This window comes from Ornithorhynchus anatinus, chromosome 5 (assembly GCF_004115215.2).
Source record: "Ornithorhynchus anatinus isolate Pmale09 chromosome 5, mOrnAna1.pri.v4, whole genome shotgun sequence".
Taxonomy (NCBI): domain Eukaryota; kingdom Metazoa; phylum Chordata; class Mammalia; order Monotremata; family Ornithorhynchidae; genus Ornithorhynchus; species Ornithorhynchus anatinus.
Window position 1 is genome coordinate 18152435 of NC_041732.1, and position 19892 is coordinate 18172326.

Genomic DNA, 19892 nt, shown 5'->3' on the forward strand with positions numbered 1-19892 from the left:
AGTCCCTCGTGTCAGACGCGGTCCCCCGTCCCACGTGGGGCTAAGCGGGAGGGAGGAGTGGGATCTGATCCCCATTTTACAGACGGGGGCACCGAGGCCCGGAGAAGGGAAGCGACTCGCCCGAGCCGGGATTGGAACCCGGGTCCTCTGACCCCCAGGCCCGGCCCCTTCCCGGCAGGCCACGCCGCCTCTCAATCAATCTGCACGGCCCCCTATCCCCGGCGGCTTCCGGGCGAAGCGACGGGCCCGTCGGGGCTCTGCTTTTCATGCGGTCAGAGGATCGGGGTCTCAGATTCCTTCCTCTTAAAACCTGGGAGATAACTCAATTCTGGACAACAAACATGCCTGAAGTCTGTAAACAAGAATAAATTTATTTAGATTCTTTTAAAGATTTAACGATATACAAAATGTATACAGCGTTACATCTCTCGGGAACACGCTCTTCCCCTCGCGCCCCAATCGACTTAAAAAGACCATTTCGCCAGCCAGTCCGTCGTGCCTCACGTCTGTATCTATAAGATACACTACGGAATAAAAATATAGAGCCGTACGCCGCCCCTCGGTTAAAAATTACAGTTAAGTACCTAGAAAACCAACGGACGAGAAAACCGAACCTAAAATCGAAGCGTGAAACTTCAGTCGGACAACAGATCTTCCTCGTCGAATATTCAACGGCGTCGGCGGACGCTTTGAGACGACGCTTCGTCGGCCTAAAGCTGCACCGCAATCTCCCGACGTCACGTAACGGTCGTCCAGACTCGATCGACCTCTTAAATAAGTACCGTAGACAACGTAGCGAGCGCCCGAGGTGTTCCGAGACTATCTTAACTAGACCCGAAGGTTCGCGGGGACGATAGACACTTGCTGCGTGCGATCTTTGGAGAGCATCTAACTTCTCAAACTGTCAGAAAAAGCACTTCCTTTTCCGTTTGTCTGTCTTTCTTACAAGGCAACCTCTTTCGGACGGCAAAGTGCCCTTTCCCTTCCGGCCGCTGAGGCGGTTCCCGCCGGAGAGCGGCTCGGTCGGAACGCGTCTCAAACGGGATCGATCCGCGCTCGCTCGCTCCGAGGGCCCGGCCCCGCCCGGGGAGACGGTGTCCGGGACGCCCCGGCCGACGGTGGCGTTCTCTGCCCCGAGGGCTCCCCTCCTTCCGCCGGACGCGCGGGTCACCGCTCCCGAGACGCCGTCCGGACGGGCTTGGGGCGAGACCTCTCCTCGGCCCGCCACGCGCCCGCCGCGTCTCCGTTTCCCCTCCCGGGTCGGCAGGGAACCGGCCGCCCAATCCGCCTTACCTCGGGCTGCGGCTCACCGCTCCGCACCAACCGAGCGCGGGGAATCTTCCGCCGCAGAGAGCCCTTTGGGAAGCTAGAAACACCTATTCCTTTACCGTCGAAACGTGGCGGCCGCCGGCCGGCTCCGGCGGACATCACTGACCCGACCGCTTCGATCTCGCCGGGGGCGGGGAGGGGGCCCCGGCCCGGGATCGGAGCCGCAGGACAATCCGCTCGCGACGCCCTGTTCTCTCGGTCACCACAGTATCTTCCTGCTGAAGGGAAAGCCACGGTGGGGGGAGGGTGGGGGCGGGGGGTGTCGCACGAGCGCGAAGTGGAGACGAAAGAGACCCAGCGTCCCGCCCGAGCTACAGCATCAGGCGGATAGAATTAGTGGGATCTGATTCTTTGGCGCCGCTGCCGGGCTGAACGGTGAAGTCCGGGCTGTCGTCCTGAGGAAACACGATTTTGTCAGGGGTGTAATCGTTCCTCTTCAGATCTGCGTTCGCCCCCGAGGAGACAAAAGCCAAGACAGAGAGAGTCAGTATTCCCGAGGCACGGAAAGAGACGACTCTTCCCGGCGTCCAGCTCGCTTTCACGACACCCGGATAAAGACAGAGAATCGGAAACGCCGCCCTCGGTCGACTCCCGCTCGTCCACGGCGACGGAAGGGAAGCGGCACGGCCTAGCGGGAGGAGCCCGGGCACCCGGGGTCCGATCCCGCCCCCGCCTGCCCGCTGTGTGCCCTTGGGCCAGTCGCTTCCCTTCTCCGGGCCTCAGCCGCCTCCTCTGTAAAATGGGAATTCGATACCAGTGCTCCGTCCTACTCCGACTCTCGTGAGCCCCTCGCGGAACCGGGACCGAGTCCGACCCGATGAGCTCGTAGCTGACCGCGGCGCTCGGTACGGTGCCCGGCGCAGAGTGAGGGCTTAACCGACGCCGTTTCCGAACGAGGGAGGTGTTGGTTCCGACGACCCGAAATCAGGGAGGTGGGCCGGCCCCTCTGCCAGTCGAGGAACGTGGCCCTGGGACCCGGGTGGGGGCTTCGGAGGGGAGGACTAGGGCCCGGGTCCCGAGGCGGTGGTCTCCGACCGGAGAGGACGGAGGGAGTCGGCAGACTCCTGCCCGGTGACAGCTTTGAATGCGTCAATGGACCCTGGCCTGGAGAATCCACAAGAAGTGTATCATCCACACAGAGCTCACTTTCATAAATGCCCGTTTAAAGCATTCGATTCGTTCGTTCCACCGTATCTGACTGCTTACTGTGCGCAGATCTCTGTGCTAAGCACTTGGGAGAGGATAGGAGAACGATAAATCAAGAGGATAACAGAACGTTCCCTAAACCGATGGAATCTTTTCAAACGCAGATGTATTCTTTTATAGAGTGACTATACAGTGGGTTTTTTTTTTTCCAAAAAATTTGTTAAGGACTGCGCGAAGCACTATGCTAAGCACTGGTATAGAGCCAGGCTACTCAGGTCGGAAACGGTGCCTGACACCGACACATGGTGGGGTCACAGTCTTAATCCCATTTTCCAGATGAGGTCACTTCGGCCCAGAGATGCGAAGTGAGGTGCCCAAAGTCACACAGCAGACAGGTGGCACATCCAGAATTCGAACCCTTGACCTGGCTCCCAGGCCCGGGCTCTCACCACTAGGTCCCTTTGCTCCCCTGGGAGACAGACTGCAGAGGCCTGCCTCGTTGCCCTGAAACCTTCCTGTAAGAATGCCGAGGGCGTGCGCCAAGAATCTGCCGTGCTGGGAGGGAATACGGCCTAGTGGCTAGAGCCCGGGAGTCAGTAGGTCACGGGTCTCTAACCCCGGTTCCGCCACTTCCCTGCTGTGTGGCCTCGGGCAAGTCGATTCACTTCTCTGGGCCTCAGTCACCTCATCTGGAAAATGGGGATCGAGAGCATGAGCCCTACCTGGGACAGGGATCCTGCCCAACCCAATTTACTTGTATCCACCCCAGTGCTGAGTACAGTGCCTGGCACAAAGTAAGCGCTTAACAAATACCACTTTTACAGTATTATTATTATTATTATTAACAATAGCAATAATCAAAAGAGACATCAGCTAGAAAGAAATTGGGATGGGATCTACCCTAGATTTTTACAAACGAGACGTGAGATGGGTCGATGGTACGGTGCGGCACAAGGGCGATCGTCACCGTCCCGACAGCGGACGACCCGATTCATCGGCCCGTGGTATTCATCGAGCGCTTTACCGTGCGGAGAACACTGTACTGAGCGCTTGGGAGTGGTGGGGTTTTGATGGTTTTCCTGAAGCGCTTATTGTGTGTCAAACGCCGTTCTGTGCGCTAAGTGAATTAGGTCGGCCACAGTTCCTGTCCTTGATGGGGCTCACAGGTCTGAGCGAGTTCATTCCAACCCAGTCGGGAGACGCGTGCTCTCTGCCCACTCAAGGAGCTTCCCGTCTACAGGGGGAGGTTCAGAGACGGGGGAAACAGGAGAGACTAAGAATATTTACACGATCACCTCAGTGGTTCAAAACCCCCTTCTGCCACCAAGTTGCCGCCGAGGCTAAAGGAAGAGTGAAATCGAAACAGACCCGAGCGGGAAAAGAAATGAACGCCCTGAGCCCGTTCAGTAGATCTCCGGCCACGTCCCATCTTCGCTCGTGCCGGGGTCTACGATTAGCCCCGAGAGTTTCCGAGATATAAAAGCCAGTCTCGCTGTAGACGAGGAACGCGTCTACCGACTACTGGTCTGCTGTCCTCTCCCAAGCGCGCAGTACAGCGCTCTGCAGAGCGCTCAGTAAATACGGCTGAATGACCCATCGATAGTCACGTTCTGACTTATTGGCTTTCAGAAACCCTGATCTCTTTTCCATCCGCGCATCTGAAATGAAAAGGGAGTGTCGGCGGATCTGGGTGCATTTCAAGCCTCCAATTTCAAATGAAGACCGGTCGGGGCCAGCAGCCTTATGAGCTTCTCTCATATTTATCACGTTTCTGTATGGAATTTTGCTCTCTATCCATTTATCTGTTTTTAATGCTATTTGTTGAGCGCTTACCACCAGTCAGCCGGTCGTATTTATCGAACCCTTACCTACGTGCAGAACACGGTGCCAAGCGCTTGGAAGAGTACGATCTAACGATATAACAGATGGGTTCCCAGCCCACGACGGGCTCACAGTCTATATGCCAGGCACCGTTCTTTAGCGCTGGGGCAGACAAGTCAATCGGGTTGGACACCGTCCCGGTCCCACCTGGGGGTTGCGGTCTCAATCCCCATTTTCCAGATGAGGAAACTGAGGCCCGGAGAAGTGAAGCGACTCGCTCGGGGTCCCACAGCAGACAAGCGGCGGAGCCGGGATTAGAACCCAGGAACTTCCGACTTCCAGGCCAGGCCTGGGCTCTACCTCCCAGACCGCGCTGCTTCCTCTCGGGATCGCAAAATCCCGCAGAGGAGCCAGATACTTCCTTTCCGCTCCCCGCAGCACGGGGTATCGAAAGAGTCGCCCGGAGGACACTCAAGGGACAGCAAGATGAGATGGAGAATGTGCTCGCCTGGAAGTTTCAGCTTCCTGCAGCAGGAATTGCAGTGATGCTTAGCTCTGAAGTTCTTGATTGCATCTTCGCCTAGATTTGCCGGCCCAAACACCATATCAGAGGACCTTTCGGGGAGGAAAAGACGGTTCGGATTAGGAGCCGCAGGGAAGCCACGGACCACCGCGAGGGCGAGGGGTTGGAAGGCAAGCCGGAGAAGCTGCTCTTACCTCTTTTCTCCCGCTTTGATCACTGATGGATCGGTCAGATTTTCACCTACACCTTCACACACACGAGAGACAAAGACGTGAGTACTTCCTGCTACGGTATTTCTGGATTGTCACATTCCTCAAGTCCGCTAGCCTGGTCACACTGCTAAAATCCATCCTTTCCTCTCCATCCAAGCTGGAACCCCACTGATCCAAACACTTATCCTAGCCCTCCTTGCCTACTACCTACCTCGGCCTTCTCGTTGACCTCCCGTCCACACTTCACTGTGCGCCTGGATCAGTTTTCTACGAAGACGTTCGGTCGATTCTCCCCCCTCCTCGAGAACCTCCAGCGGTCGTCCGTCCGCCTCCACCTCCAACGGAGACTCCTCCCCGTCGGCTCTGATACCCGCCGTCACCTCGCCCCCTCGCATCTCACCTCGCCCATCTCCTACTCCAACCCAGCCCGCACACTTTGCTCCCCTAACGCCGACCTGCCTGCCGCCGCCGTACCTCCGTCCCGTCTATCTCGCCGCCGACCCCTCGTCCACGTCCCGCCTCTGGCCTGGAACGCCCTCCCGGCTCATATCCGGACAGCCGCCCTCCCCACCTTCAAACCCTTATTAAAAGCACATCTCCTCCAAGAAGGCTGGCCCCAGCTAAGCCCTCATTTCACCTCTCCCTCTCCCTTCCGTGTCACCCTTGCTCCTGAATCTGTATTCTTCGGGCATTTCATATCTACCCCTCCCTCAGCCTCCCGGCACTCACGTCCCTATCTGTGATTTATTTTAACGTCGCTCTGGACCGTAAGCTCCTTGCGGACTGAGAACACATCTACCACAACTCTGTTGAACTGTACTTTCCCAAGCGCTTCCGAGTTCTCCGCACCCGGGAAGCATTCGGTGATCACCCCCGACCGATCGATTGAACGACCGACTGGAGCGTCTTTAGGTTTGATTTTCCCTCCCCTGAGGCCAAATAGCACCCTCTACTCCTCCTGCCACAGAGCCAGATGCTAAATACCCAATCTCCGGATACTGCGGGGAAGAGACGACTGAATTCCCTGACTGGGTTAGAGCTACAACTCGTCCTGAACGGCACTGGGGGACGACAGCCGACCACCTCATTGTTGGGGACTGAGCTCAAAGGGGCACCTGAGGCTCTTGGCACTTGCCACCAGGCAGTGTAAATCGCAAGAAGTAAACTGCCCAACTAAAACAGGGCCCACTTTACCGAGCAGAGTTTACCGATAATCGATAACGACGATAACGACGTCATAATAATCGGGTCAGACACAGTCCCTGTGTCACGTGGGGCCCACGGTCTTCATCCCCATTTTCCAGATGAGGCCCAGGGAAGTGAAGCGAGTTGCCCAAGGTCACCCAGCAGACGAGCAGCAGACAGGGATTAGGACGCAGGTCCTTCCGAGTCCCCGGCCCGTGCTCCTTCCACAAGGCCACGCTGCTTCTACTATTCATCGGTACCGTTTTCACCGTATTTCTTGGAAGGCTTACCCTAGGCAAAGCCCTGTGCTGAGCACTGGGCGAATATGGGGTGATGACCCATCTCCCCCGGCCCGCAAGGGGCTCACAGAGCGAGGATCTCCCCGTTCCAGGCAAACAGATCTCAGCGAAGGAACCGCCAGGATCCGGCCGGCGCTCTAAAGCTTGGGGACCGTCGCGCCTCGGTCGGCGTCCGAAGGTCGAGGAGGGTCTAGCGGGGCCCGGCGCCTGGAGTCCCTCACGAGCCCGAAACACCTTTGCTCCTCATAATAAGGATAATGACGGTATTTTTAAGCGCTTCCTACGTGCCAGGCGCCGTTCTAAGCGCCGACAAGTGATCCGACAGGTGATTACTCTCCTCCCGCTCAAAGGTCTCCTCCAAGAGGCCTTCCCTGACTAAGCCTCCTCTCCTCTTCTCCCAATCCCTTCCGGGTTTCCTTTATTCGCCGTCCCCTCGATCGCACAGCACTAGCGGACAGATCCGTAATGTGTTTTTTTTTCTATTAAAGCCTGTCTCCCCCTCTAGACTGTGGGGAGGGACCGTATCTACCACATCTGTTTCGTCCTCTCCCAAGCGCCAAGTTCTGCGCTCTGCACATAGTAAGCGCTCAGTAGATACAATCGATTGATTATTCACCTTAACATCTGTCTCCCCCCGTAGACTGCCAGCTCACAGTGGGCAGGGAATGTGTCTCCCGACTCTACTGCGCTGTACTCTCCCAAGCGCTCCGTACAGAGCGCCGCACACAGTGAGGGCTCAACAAGTACGACCGACTGATGGGAGGGTCAGGACTTTCAAAAAAAAAAAAAAACACACACACAAAAAGGTATTTCTAAGCACTTTCCGTGTGCCAGGCACTATATTAAGCGCCGGGTAGATTCGAGGTCAATTAGGTTGGACCAGTCCCATTTCCCACGTAGGGCTCACGGCCTTACTCTCCATTTGATAGGCAGTAATAATAATAATAATTATGACCGCGTAACTGAGGCCCCCGAGAAGTGAAGTGACTTGTCCAAGGTCACGCAGCAGGCAAGTGGCAGAGCTGGGATCAGAACCCAAATCCGTCTGACCTCAATCCCAGCCCCGGGCTCTAGCCACTGGGCCACACCACAACCGATAGGGGACTTCTGGCCATCAATCTAACCGCCAGATTGTATCCACAAGCCAGTAGCTTTTGCATAAAAGAACTGCTCTGTGTAATAGACGATAATGGTGTCTGTTAAGTGCTTGCTATGTTTTTCCTTTTTCTTTTAAATGGTATACTTGGTGACGGTTGATCGATCGGATTTACTGAGCGCTTGCCGTGCTAAGCGCCGGGAGAGTTCAATATCACAGTATAACAGAGTCGGTAGATTCCGCGGCAAGCAACAGACGTTAATAGAATAAATCGATACATGAGAGATACAGACACAAGTGCTGTGGGACTGGGAGGCGGGGGACGCATAAAAGGAGCAAGGCAGGGTGACGCAGAAAGGATGGGAGAGTACTAAATATCAATGAACAGAATCCCCACCCCCACCCCCCAGATTTTACACTCTTATCTTACAATCTCCTCCCCGTCTCTGCCAGCCTAGGGGAAAAGAAAAAGCCCCCCAAAATAAGCGTACCTTGCAAGTCCAGAACGAGTAATTCTCCTCTCGTGTATTCGTAGGTCCAGTGGCTGAAGGCCAGCATGATTTCTTCCAAAGTGTTCGTTGGAATGATTTCATCGCCGTTGTTGTTGTTGTATTTCCTGAACTCGCCGGTCATGCACTCCTCCACCGCGAACCACTGGCCGGCCGAATGGCAGTACAGCAGGAAAACCTCCAGAAACCTAAGGCCAAAGAGGGACGACCATCGGGATCGCTACGTTATTAAGCGGTCCTAATAACTAAATAATAAGAGCTACCCTGGCCCGCTGCACAACAAGCGCGGTATGACTGGCTAGTATTGATAGCTAATTAATACCGACTAGGGGCTGATTATTATGCCCCAGGTGATTATTCTTTGTGATTATTTCAAAAGGCCCTTCCCAGCCGGCCTGTTGAGAAATCCGTGGAAACCAGCCCCGGGCCAACTCAGGTTCGGGCATCCATCCCAGGGCACGGGCTCTAATCCCGTCTCCACCACGGGTCTGCTGTGCGGCCTTGGGCAAGTCACTTTACTTCTCTGTGCCTCAGTCACCTCACCTGTAAAATGGGGACTGAGGCCGGGAGCCCCAAGCGGGACAGGGTCTGCGGCCGACCCGATCTGCTCGCACCCACCCCGGCCCGCAGTACAGCGTCTGGCAACGCAGTAGGTGCCTAACGAACACCACGACTATCGTCGTCATCGCTACCCGAAAGAATAGAGTCGTAGAATAAGAACGTACCGTGGGGAATACGGGATGGACTTTGGCTTCATCTGGTTGAAAGCAAACGTGAGCTTCTGGGCCGCTCTCTGTTGCTGAATTTCCTTGGAATCGAAACACAAAAGGAAAGGCGGTTCGGTCGGCAGCCCGAGTGCCACCCCCCCTTTCTTTTTACGGACCGCCGAAGTCCCGGGGAGGGCCCGACACGGACGCGGGGCCACGAGGTGGCTGCCCAGCCCCGCGCTTACCCGCAGGCAGAGATGCAGGACGGTATCTTCTTTGTAAACCCCCGCCCACGTATTGACCACCTCGGGCAGGAAGGATTTGATGATGTAGAGGTGCCCCGATTTCAGGATGTCGTACTCGGCCCAGGTGCAGAGGACCTTGACGGCTCGGCGGAGTCCTCCTCCCATCTCCTCTTTGCTCAGGAACTCGATTTTGGCCGAGAGGCCCAGCTGCGCCCAGGACGACATGCTGTTGTTGAGGATGGCGGGGGAGCTCTCTTCCAGACGGTACACGGTGACCGGCTCGCCTGCGATGCCAACGGACAGAAACCGGCGACGACGGTCACCACGGGGCCCGTGACGCGCTCGCGACGGGCCGGGCGCCATTCCAAGCGCTGGGGCAGACACAGATTCATCAGATTCGACCCCCGTCCCCGGTCCCGCTTGGGGCTCCCGGTCTCCGCCCCCGCTTTACGGATGAGGGAACCGAGGCACAGAGGGGTGCAGTGCCTCGCCTGAGGTCACACAGCAGACACGTGGCAGAGCCGGGGTCAGGACCCCGGCCAGACCAGGCCCGTGCTCTATCGACTGAGCCACTCTGCTTCTAAGACAGGCGCCTTTCACTCGATGCCTCTTGCCGTCCGTCGACGCGGCGTATTTACTGAGGGTCCGCCGCGCGCGGGGCACTGTGCTAAGCGCTCGGGGGAAGAAAACACAATACAACGGCCCCGTTCCCCGCCCGCGGCGAGTTTCCGGTCTAAAGGAGCTACGGTCAGGCGTCGGTCTTCAGCGGCCTCACCTTCTCACCCGAAACCCCGTCACCCCCCGTCTTTCCCGTCACCGTAGACAGCACCGCCACCTCTCTCTGTCACGGGCCCGTAACCTCGGCGTCATCCTCGACTCACCTCTCACATTCGACCCCCACGTACAATCTGGCGCTAAATCCCGTAGGTTCACCGCCTGGCTAAAATCCTCTCCATCCAACTTGCACCTATCCCGATCCAAGTGCTTACCCCATCCCGCCTCTACTACTAGGTCAGCCTCCTCGCTGACCTCTCTGCCTCCTGCCTCTCCCCTCTCCAGTCCCTACTTTCTGCCACACAGGGAGCTTTTCTAAAAAAAAAAAAAAAAACAAATAAAAAACCCACCCCCCGATGAGTCCACGTCTCCCCTCTCCTGAGGAACCTCCGGTGGTTGGCCGTCCACCACATCCAAGAGAGACTCCTCACCACTGGCTTTAGATCAGTCACTCAGCTCACCCCCCTCCCCTCACTCCTCTCCTACTCCGGCCCAGCCCGCACGCTCCGCTCCTCCGGCGCCGGCTTCCTCACCGTGCTTCCGTCTCGTCTATCCGGCCGCCGACCCCTCGCCCACGTTCCCGCTCTAGCTCGGACCCCCCTCCACGTACACGGGACCACACTCTCCCCACCTGCAAGGCCCTGTTAAGGTCACGTCTCCTCTCCCCGATTAAGTCCCTTTTCCCCCAGCTCCCTCTCCCTTCTACGCCACCTACGCCCCTGGATCTGTGCCCTTCGGGCACCTGCCCTTCATCCCACCCTCCCCACGACACTCACGTCCGTATCTATAACATTTACTTCTACTAATGGCCGTCTCCCCCTCTAGGCCGTAAGCTCGTCGTGGGCAGGGAACGTGTCTGCCGACTCCGTGGTACTGCCCCAAGCGAAAACGCTCCGCACACAGTAAACGCTCGATAAATACCACCGACTGATGGATCGACCCTCAAATCCCACTACTTCCCCTAGGCTCGCCTGCCACGTGTTTAACCATGGCTGCACTTCATTCGGGCTTCCCGGTGACCGGGTTTTTCCTGTTCTTTCGTGCAGGGTAAAGGAAAAATAGGAGCAGACGGTAAGTGGGAGACACCTTCCAAAGAAACAGTCATTCTTACAGGCAAGTCACTCTCTATGTAGCTTATTCACCGCTCCCTACCACGTTTTCCATTTAAGATTTCCAGTCTCTTTATAGTCAGATCATCATCTGTGCTTCCACAGGGCGCCTCTCCCTGAATTCGTCATCACCCTCATCATCAATGGCATTGATTTAGCGCTTTACTGTACGCAGTGCACCAATACTAAGCGCCTGGGAGAGTACAGCGCAACAGAGTTGAGAGACACGTTCCCTGCCCGCAACCGAGCTTACAGTCTAGAGGGGGAGACAGATATTAATATAAATCTTTTATTTAACGTGTAATTTCTAGATATGCCCATAAGGCAGTAAGAGTGTGGGAGCTCTCCCCTCCCGCAAAGGACAGCCCTATCACTCGGTTAACCTCGGCGTCTCTGGCACTGCGAAGACTCAGCCACGCAAACGTGTGAAATGAAAATGAAAAAATAAAATAAAACCAAGCAATCATGGACTCGAGCCTCAAATCTGGACTCAGTCCTAATCCCCAAGGTTACCAGCCTCACAGTGACCAGGCAACCACAGAGAATGCTTTCTTACCTTTTTTTAATGGTATTTGTTAAATGCTTCCTATGGGCCAGGTGCTGTACTAAGCGCTGGGGAGATAGAAGCTCATCAGGTTGGACTCAGTCCACGTCCCACATAGGGCTCACAGTCTGAATCCCCATTTTACTGATGAGGGACCGGATTCACAGAGAAGTTGTGACTTGCCCAAGGTCACACGGCAGACAAGTCGGGGAGCCGGCATCGGACCCTGTGTCCTTCCTACTCCCGGGCCCGGGCTCTAACCTCTAAGCCTCACTGCTTCTCACGAAGTCTTCTGATACAGAGAAGCAGCGTGGCTTAGTGGAAGTCACTTGGGCGTCAGAGGTCATGAGTTCTAATCTGACTCCACCACTTGTCAGCTGTGTGACTTTGGGCAAGTCACTTCACTTCTCTGGGCCTCCGTTCCCTCATCTGTAAAATGGGGATTAAGACTGTGGGCCCCACGTGGGACAACCTGATTACCTTGTATCTTATCCTGGTGCTTAGAACAGTGCTTGGCACATAGTAAGCACTTAACCGTCACTATTATACACAGCCCTCGCATTCCTGATGAACCCGACATTACGGAAAACCTATGAGCGTGGTAGACTCAATCAATGGGATTTATGGAGCGCTTACTATGTGGAGAGCTCTGCGCTAAGTGGTTGGGAGAGAACCATCCAACAGAATTAGACACGTTCCCTGCCTAACAGTGCTTGGCACACAGTAGGTGCTCAATAAATACCATGATAATAAAACACACGGACACAAAGACACTTTGGCAGACGTGTAAGTGAGCATCATACATGGGCACGTGACACGACACTGGAGTCTATCCTGATAAGCGTACTTTGTTGGAAAAAGCACCTACCGCTTCCACCACAGCATCCCCTCCCAACCCGATCAGTAAAAACGTGTGCTCCGCCAGAACCCGACGGGCTTTACTTACCTCTCGGAGGCACTGGAGTGAACGGAATACTCTGCGACAGCCTCATCAGGTTGTTTCTTTCCACCGCTGCGTGACGACAACAGAGAGGTCAGACCTTTCAACTAAATTACCACCGGGCTTCTTGTTTTTTCGGTTTTTCACGCGTGATCCTGACTTACCCGAGTAATAATAATTTGTATCCATGATTGGCTTGAAGGGCGATGCAATGCCTAGAACGGGAGGCAAAACGTGCATCCATCGATTACTACATCACGACTTTCGCTGTCATCTCTAACCACACTCCTAAAGCGCTTCAGTGCCCAGAGGTTTTCTCCGAAACTTCCGCGCGGCTTCCCACTGTATGTCCGAGACGGGTGGGTAGGAAGAGAAGGATCAGGCCGTTCCCGGGCAACAGAGTTTGGGGCACCGCTGTAAATTTGGGGAGCTGCAGGGTGGATGCGCAGAGCAAAGGGGAAGGAAGCCAAGTAGATCTTTAGTGGAGGAAGCTGCTCTGGGCTCCACGGGCAAACAGAGGGATCTGATGCAGCACCAGGAGGTTATCATCGTTACTACCGTCGTTTTATCATCATTGTTGCACTGTTCTAAGCACTGGGGAAGGTACAAGTTAACTGGTTTGGACACAGTCCTTGTTTCACATGGGGCCCCCAGTCTGAGGAGGAGGAAGGAGGGTTTAATCCCCATTGCACAGACGAGGGACCAGAACCAGAGAAGTGAAATAAGTTGCCCAAGGCCACCCGGGAGACCACACGGCAGAGCCGGAATCAGCACCCGGGTCCCCCGACTCCCAGGCCCGGTCTCTAGCCACTGGGCCGTGCTGCTTTTCAACCGTCCATGGCGGTCCCGCGCACAGGGGCCTTAAAAGGTTAACTCGAGAACCGCTCCTCACCCAGGACCTGTGAGTTCCAACTGTAGACGGCTGAACAGAATTCCAAACTTACCATTTAACGCTTCTTCTTCCGATGGCCTGGGGAAAAGCCACAGAGACATTAGCTGCGATCGTCTTCCTCGAAGCCACTTACTTCTCAACTGATTCCCTGATCTCCCAGCACAAGAGACTGTCGGTTTCCCCCGGGGCGCTCAGTGAATATTGGCAAATTGCCCTAAGACCGGGTATCTCGACTTGAGGAGGGGGGTGGGCCCAAAGAAATGTCGGCCGGCCCTCCGCGTGCAGGGCCGCCAGTTCCGGTATCTCCTCAGAGCACGGGGGAAGAGAACTGGGGAAATCGGCAGCGTTTCCGCTATTTTAAAACTATCATCGGTTTTCTCAGAACAGCCCAAGTCAGTGACGCGCGGCACCCAAAAACCTGAATACGGTTCCAGTTTTAGGCATTCACATCGCCAGTAGCCTGCCAGAGCCCTTAGCTGCTCACGTTGGATCAGTTAATGGCATTCCCTGAGCGCTTCCTGTGTGCAGAGCACTGTACTAAGTGCTCGGAGAGGACAACAGAACAGAGTTGGCAGACCCGTTCCCCGCCCGTAACGAGCCGAAGGCCTAGAGAGGCCCAGGACTGTAGTCTAGGAGGTCCAGCTCTGTGCGTGCGCAAAAGAAATCGTAACATCACCGTAACCAAGACGGAGTCTTTCGGAAGAAACCCGCTCACCGGGACACAGAGCGACTACAACTGCAGAAAATTTAAAATCCCCAAATGAAAGAACATAGCTAGTTTCTAGCTAGTGGCTTCTTACAGAATTCAGCTCCTACAGAATTCAGGAGCCCAAGGCTGCTGGGATTTCCAGGGGAATCTTTAGATCCGTGAGGACTCCGGACTGCTCGGGCCAGCATAAGCAACACGGAGGAGACAAACCATCATTTGGCTTAGAGCTCACGCTCAGAGTGAAATCAAAGGAAGGAGTGGAGTCACTCGAGGAGGCAAGGGGCAAACCAACGTTCGGGGGGGCGTCATTTGGGGAAGGAAGGGGCACGAAAGGCCAGTCACATGGTGAGACAGAAAGCAGAGACGGGTGAATCTGGATGCAAATCCTAAATCTTAGGCCCCCCCCTACTAATTCTTCACAAGTGTAAACTAGCGGGAGAAAGGCCGTAATCTGGTCCTCTATGCAATGCGGCCATATCCCCCCCCCCAGATATGTATTTCATTCTTCTTTTAGTTTGAAAATTCTCTAACTAGGACCCTGACCTCTGTCAACTTTCTGGATTAAAATCTTAGGAATTTACTTAATGACGTCTGCTGTACTACCCAGCTCGGATCAGCCCTTGAGCCCCGGACCCAGAAAAAACCGAGATGACAGAGGAGGAAGACGAACGGGACACCGAGTCTACCCAGAGATTGGGAGCGATAATCGGTCTACTCACATCTGATTGGTTGTCGGTCTTTCTTGAAGCCAATCCTTCGGGAAAAGGGAAAGGGGGGGGGGAATCAGAAGCAGCTTTTTGAAAATTACAGCCTCCAGACAAGTACGCCTTTCCTTAATCGCTCTGCTTCATATCCTGAAACTACTCGAACACACTCGGAAAGAACTGCCATTTCACACAAGCCACACTAATCCAATAACGGCTGACCATAATTCCAGAGGATCAAAGAGATCGTAAAATGGGCGATTTCCCTACTTGTGACGTCACTGGTTCAGAGCTTCTCGGCCGACCGCCGGCAACGTTACTGTCTGAATCGCACGACTGCGTGCGTATACGGATCAGGCCTCATAACACCGATTTTAAAAGCCGCGTGCCCGTTCTTGTCGTTTTTCAAAGGGTGACGACACCCAGAAAGCCCCTCGATTTCAGTAGCGGAACTCCTGGCTCTGCTACTTGCCTGCTGTGCTACCCGGGGCGAGACACTTAACCTCTCTCGCCTCAGTTTCCTCTGCTGTAAATGGGGATTCAATCACTCAATCGATGGTATTTACTGAGCGCTTTCTATGTGCAGAGCACTGCGTTAAGCGCTTGGGAGAGGACAATACCAAAGAACCAGCAGACCTGTTCCCTGCCCACAATGAGTTCACGGTCTAGAGGGGGAGATGGATATTAAGGTGAATAAATGAGAAATCCACTTCGTAGACTTTAAAAATATGTAGAGAAGAGCTGAGGGGTTGAGAGTGGGGCAAATTATCAAACGCCTAAAAGTCACAGACCCAAGTGCACAGACGGCACAGAGAGGAAACTGAGCCGGGGAAAAGAGGGCTCGGTCGGGGAAGGTCTTGGATTCAATGCTTGTTCTTCCTCCTATTTGGCCTGTGAGCCTCCTGTGGGACAGGGATTCTTTTGGAGCTGCATGTACTGTGTAGATCCCAGCGATTAGCATAGTGCTTGACCCACAGTAAGTGTTGAACAAATACTATTATGATTATTAGATCTTCTCTAGTCCTCTCAGTCCAACGGGTGGACTAAATTCTAATCACCTCTGTGAAGATGGGTGATTTCCCGAAGGCGGCCGTACTCCCAAAGGAAACCTCCGCCAACCTCCACCCCAAAGAGCGGGAACGATACTCATTCTTCCCGACACGGACGCTGATAATCGGGGTACTTGTTACGGGATTACTAGGGGGCAAGTGCTCTAAGCCCTGGGGCAGATATAGGATCATCAGGTCCCCCATGGGGCTGATTTCTCCGTACGAACCTTGAGCAAGGCGGCTTTGGAGTCCGCTTCGTGAGGGTCTTCTGCCGACGCCCTCCCGCTCTTGCTCTGCACTGGAGGCAAACGAAAACCGTTAGCCTGGAGGTCTGGGCGTACCTTTTTGGAAAGATTCGAACGCTGGGTCCCCGGCAGATTTCCACGTTTTCCTAAGTTTATACCAGATGCACAATACTAATGTAGGAAACCCCAAATCCCTCCCCACCATCGAAACAAAATTATCAATAAGACATTTAAAATTTCCTTTTAAATGGCTGCGGCAAGGTTTACGGTGAGGGCGCAGGCTCGGCGCGTAAACATCGCTGAGAGGAAAGAGAGGAACAGTCAAGTTTCCAGGTGGAGGAGAGCCCTGAGGTAACAGGTAGTCAACTTCAATTTTCTCTATCTTCCACTCACTGGGGGACCCAGAGACGATGGTCCCATCACGGGCTTGGCACTGTGGGGATAATCCCTCTAACGTCACTCGCCCAATTTTGAGGGCTGAGATAAACGAGTCAGCCCGTCCTTCCTTCGGATCCGGAAAAGAAACAAGATGACGGCTCCACCGGTTGTCCCCTGCCAGCCGGGACTGGAGGCCTGACACGAGCCGGGGTCTCTGTGGCCCCAGTGGAGGCCGGGCCCGGCCCTACAGGAAGGGGGGCCGGGGTCGCTCGGAGTTCCGCCAGGACCAATGTAAGCCCGGGGGCCCACCGCGGGTCAGGACTCCGTGAGAAGTGTGTGGTCGGGCCGGGGCAGACGGCTCCGAAGCAGGGCCGAGGAAGGGAGCTGCCCGAGCCTCACCTTGGCATGGCCCAGGGGCGAGGGGGAGGAAGCGGCAGAGCTTGGCAACTTCCGTACCTCTCCCTCTCCCACTTTTTCCCTCCATCCTTTTTCTTCCTCCCTCCTCAAAGCTCCATCCCCGGGTTGGCCCCCGGGCTCGAAAGGAGAGGAGCCCCAACAACCGTGCTGGAAATCAGACGCTTCACCCTCCTCCCCGAGACCCTTGGAAGTCGGAGAAGGGGCCGGGCTCCGTCGCCACCGGCAAGGGGTGACGCCTCAAAGGCGAATGACTCACTTTGCTCCGAGCGAAGCGAAGGGGAGACTCTGTGGAGCTCCGTAAACCCTGCGTAGGAGCTGACGTGTCTCAGGGGGCTGCCGAAGGAAGTCCCGCTCTGCAGAGAGATACGCCCTCCATTACCCCCAAATTCCTGAGAAACCTTGGAAGTCACACCCATCCTGACTTTTAGAAGTAGGACCAGTTGATTTTCCACGGTGTACATACCGTTTGGGGTCGTGGGTGTTTTTCTTTAATGGTATTTGCTTACTACGCTTACTACGTGTCGGGCATGGTACCAAGCGGCGGGGTTGATAAAAGATAAGTCAGACACAGTCCCTATCTACATGGGGGCTCAAAGTCTCAGCGGGAAGTACCACTTGGGTACCGAATCCCCATTGGAGGGTCGACAGCCGGACTCAGTGAACGATAGTCCAGCCAAGCTGCAGAAAGAGAGACCGGTTTCAGGAACGCCTGCCTCAAAATGCGTTAGAGAGGCTGCCATTAGGCTCGATCGCAATATTCAGTCAGCCTTCTGGAGGGTTGTTCTGAAAATGGGCATAATTCTGTACAGAAATTACAATGAGAATCTGGGTTCGAATCCCAGCTCCCCCACGTGCCTGCCGTGTGACCTTGGGCAAGTTACTCGACTCTGCTGGGCCTCAGTCACTTCATCTGTAAAACGGGGAATGACACCGAGTCCCATGTGGGACATGGACAGTGACCAACCTGATCAGCTGGTATCTACCCAGGCGCTCGGAACAGTGCCCGACGCACAGTAAGTGCTTAAATACCGTTTAGAAAAAACACAGCCCACCCCCCATCGTTGTTATTAGCATTATTGTGAGATTTCATTTCGGCTTTCAGCCTTTACCTGATGTTTAGTCATCTCGATGTCCTCCAATATGGGTTTCCTTATGTCCTTCTGCGGCTCCTATTCGAGGAAAGAAAATTGTGGCACTTGAGAGTGTCGTGTAATTCGACGGCTACGTGCTTGGAATTTTCCTTAAAGATAACAACGACCACATTACTCTCAGGGAATGGCCCCAAATTCTACTCTCCTTGTTTAGTCACCGGATGGGCATCTCTTCCGGTATAATTCTGAAGGGCTCCCCGTTATCGAGCTGCGGTAAGACATGTGGGCTTTCCATCGAAGGCGACGGTATTTCAGAGGTAGAAAACCCATCCAAAACTCCATTCCCGCCCTCCTACGGCCAGCTCCGTTGAGGGTCCTGCCAGCAGGACGGGAGCCACGCGAGAGCTCGGAGAAGGGGTGCTTGGATGGACGTTTCCAATGACCCTTACAATGATGAGAAGCAGCGTGGCCTAGTGGAAAGGGTCCGGGGCCTGGGAGTCAGAGGACCTGGGTTCCGGTCCTGGCTGTGCCGCTTGCCTGCCGTGTGATCTTGGGCAGGTCATTTAACTTCTCCAGGCCTCATCTGTGAAATGGGGCTCTGATGCTGGTTTTCCCTCCGACAGAGACCCTGAGCCCCATGTGGGACAGGGACCGTGTCCAACTGGATGAGCCTCTATCTACCCCGGGGCTCAGAACAGTGCTTGACACAATGTAAGCGCTTCGTGACGTGAATCATCATGATCGTTTTTATCACATTTTTAACAAGGGTAATAGCCTTCATTTCCAAAAATGGAAAACCTCCCAACTTAGTCATCTCTATCCAACTACGACCATCTGGGAAGCTTTCAATTTCAGTCGGTCTTCAACAACTAGAACTAATGACACCTTCCATTTCCCCCCTCCAGACCGTAGCTAGTGGTAGGCAGGGAACGGGTCTACTAACTCTGTTATACTGTACTCTCCCAAGCGCTTAGTCCACCGCTCTGCACACGGTAAGCACTCAATAAATACCACTGATTGGACTGATTGATTAGCAAGCTGTAAGCCTCTTCATTCAGCACTTAGTCACCTCATACTATTTCAAAAAGAAAGCCAACGTCACGGCTACGAAGAGGACCGCCAGTGTCTCTTTCCAGCTATCTGGTTGTCTTTTTTCCGGTTTCTGCCCACCGCCCTTTCTGGCGAGAGGGAACCGAACGGGAGATTAAACATCATCATCCCATGTGAGAACGGCACCGCCGCAGACCGGTTTGATGCCAATTAAGAAAAACACTGAATTAAGAAAAGGAACTGGAGAAGGCCTTCTGGAGGAACTGTGATTTTTAGAAGGGCTTTGAAGGTGGGGGAGATACATAACCTCTGAGTGAGATGGAGATTATTTCTACATCTAATACAGCACATTTTATTCCCTTACGTTTACCTGCTAAAATCAGAATCTTGGATTAGCGGGTTGTAAAAAACAACCCCCGCCCCCAAAAAAACAAAACTGCAGTCTTTACCAGAGTTTTCGCAGCCATTATTTCTTTCATCTTGTTTGTGGCCTCCCTGAATCTCTGCAACTCCATGCTGTCCCTGTGACCTTTATTAATAGAGCAAAATAAAAGAAGTAAGGCAATGAGAACTTTTCCATTAAACAGGCTTCTCCACGGTCTGGGAGGATCTGACAGGTCGCTGATCCTGACAAGCCATGGCCCTAAGCAGAAGGACGGCGATGAGCCCAGAGGGCCTGCCCAACACGGTGACCTGCTTTTGGCGGGGGTGGAGGGGGTGTCTGCTTGGGGGAATGGCCAGGAAGCAGGGAATAATCTCCTCACAGTAATACCTTCGGGCTGCTTACTATTTCCTCCCCCTCACCACACACGTGAGGGTAAAGATGGCCTCTTAGCAACTTGGCAGGTTTCCTGCCCGCGGAAAATGCTTTCTATCGTCTAGGGATTTGAGTCTTGTGGCGTTCTGGAAAAGCAAGGT

The 19892-nt window shown here is 54.5% G+C and overlaps 1 protein-coding gene across 1 annotated transcript in view; it reads right to left on the reverse strand.

Moving 5' to 3' along the window:
• Positions 1-346: 346 nt before the first annotated feature.
• The window catches only part of TRPM7 (transient receptor potential cation channel subfamily M member 7), a 101309-nt gene continuing 81763 nt past the window's right edge, over positions 347-19892 (reverse strand). Inside the window, 14 exon segments of the mRNA XM_029065075.1 lie at positions 347-1771; positions 4805-4911; positions 5014-5065; positions 8103-8308; positions 8846-8928; positions 9073-9356; positions 12446-12511; positions 12604-12654; positions 13384-13409; positions 14760-14794; positions 16021-16091; positions 17090-17186; positions 17943-18002; positions 19424-19503. Coding sequence (XP_028920908.1) covers positions 1641-1771; positions 4805-4911; positions 5014-5065; positions 8103-8308; positions 8846-8928; positions 9073-9356; positions 12446-12511; positions 12604-12654; positions 13384-13409; positions 14760-14794; positions 16021-16091; positions 17090-17186; positions 17943-18002; positions 19424-19503 — 1349 coding nt within the window. The 3' untranslated portion in view covers positions 347-1640.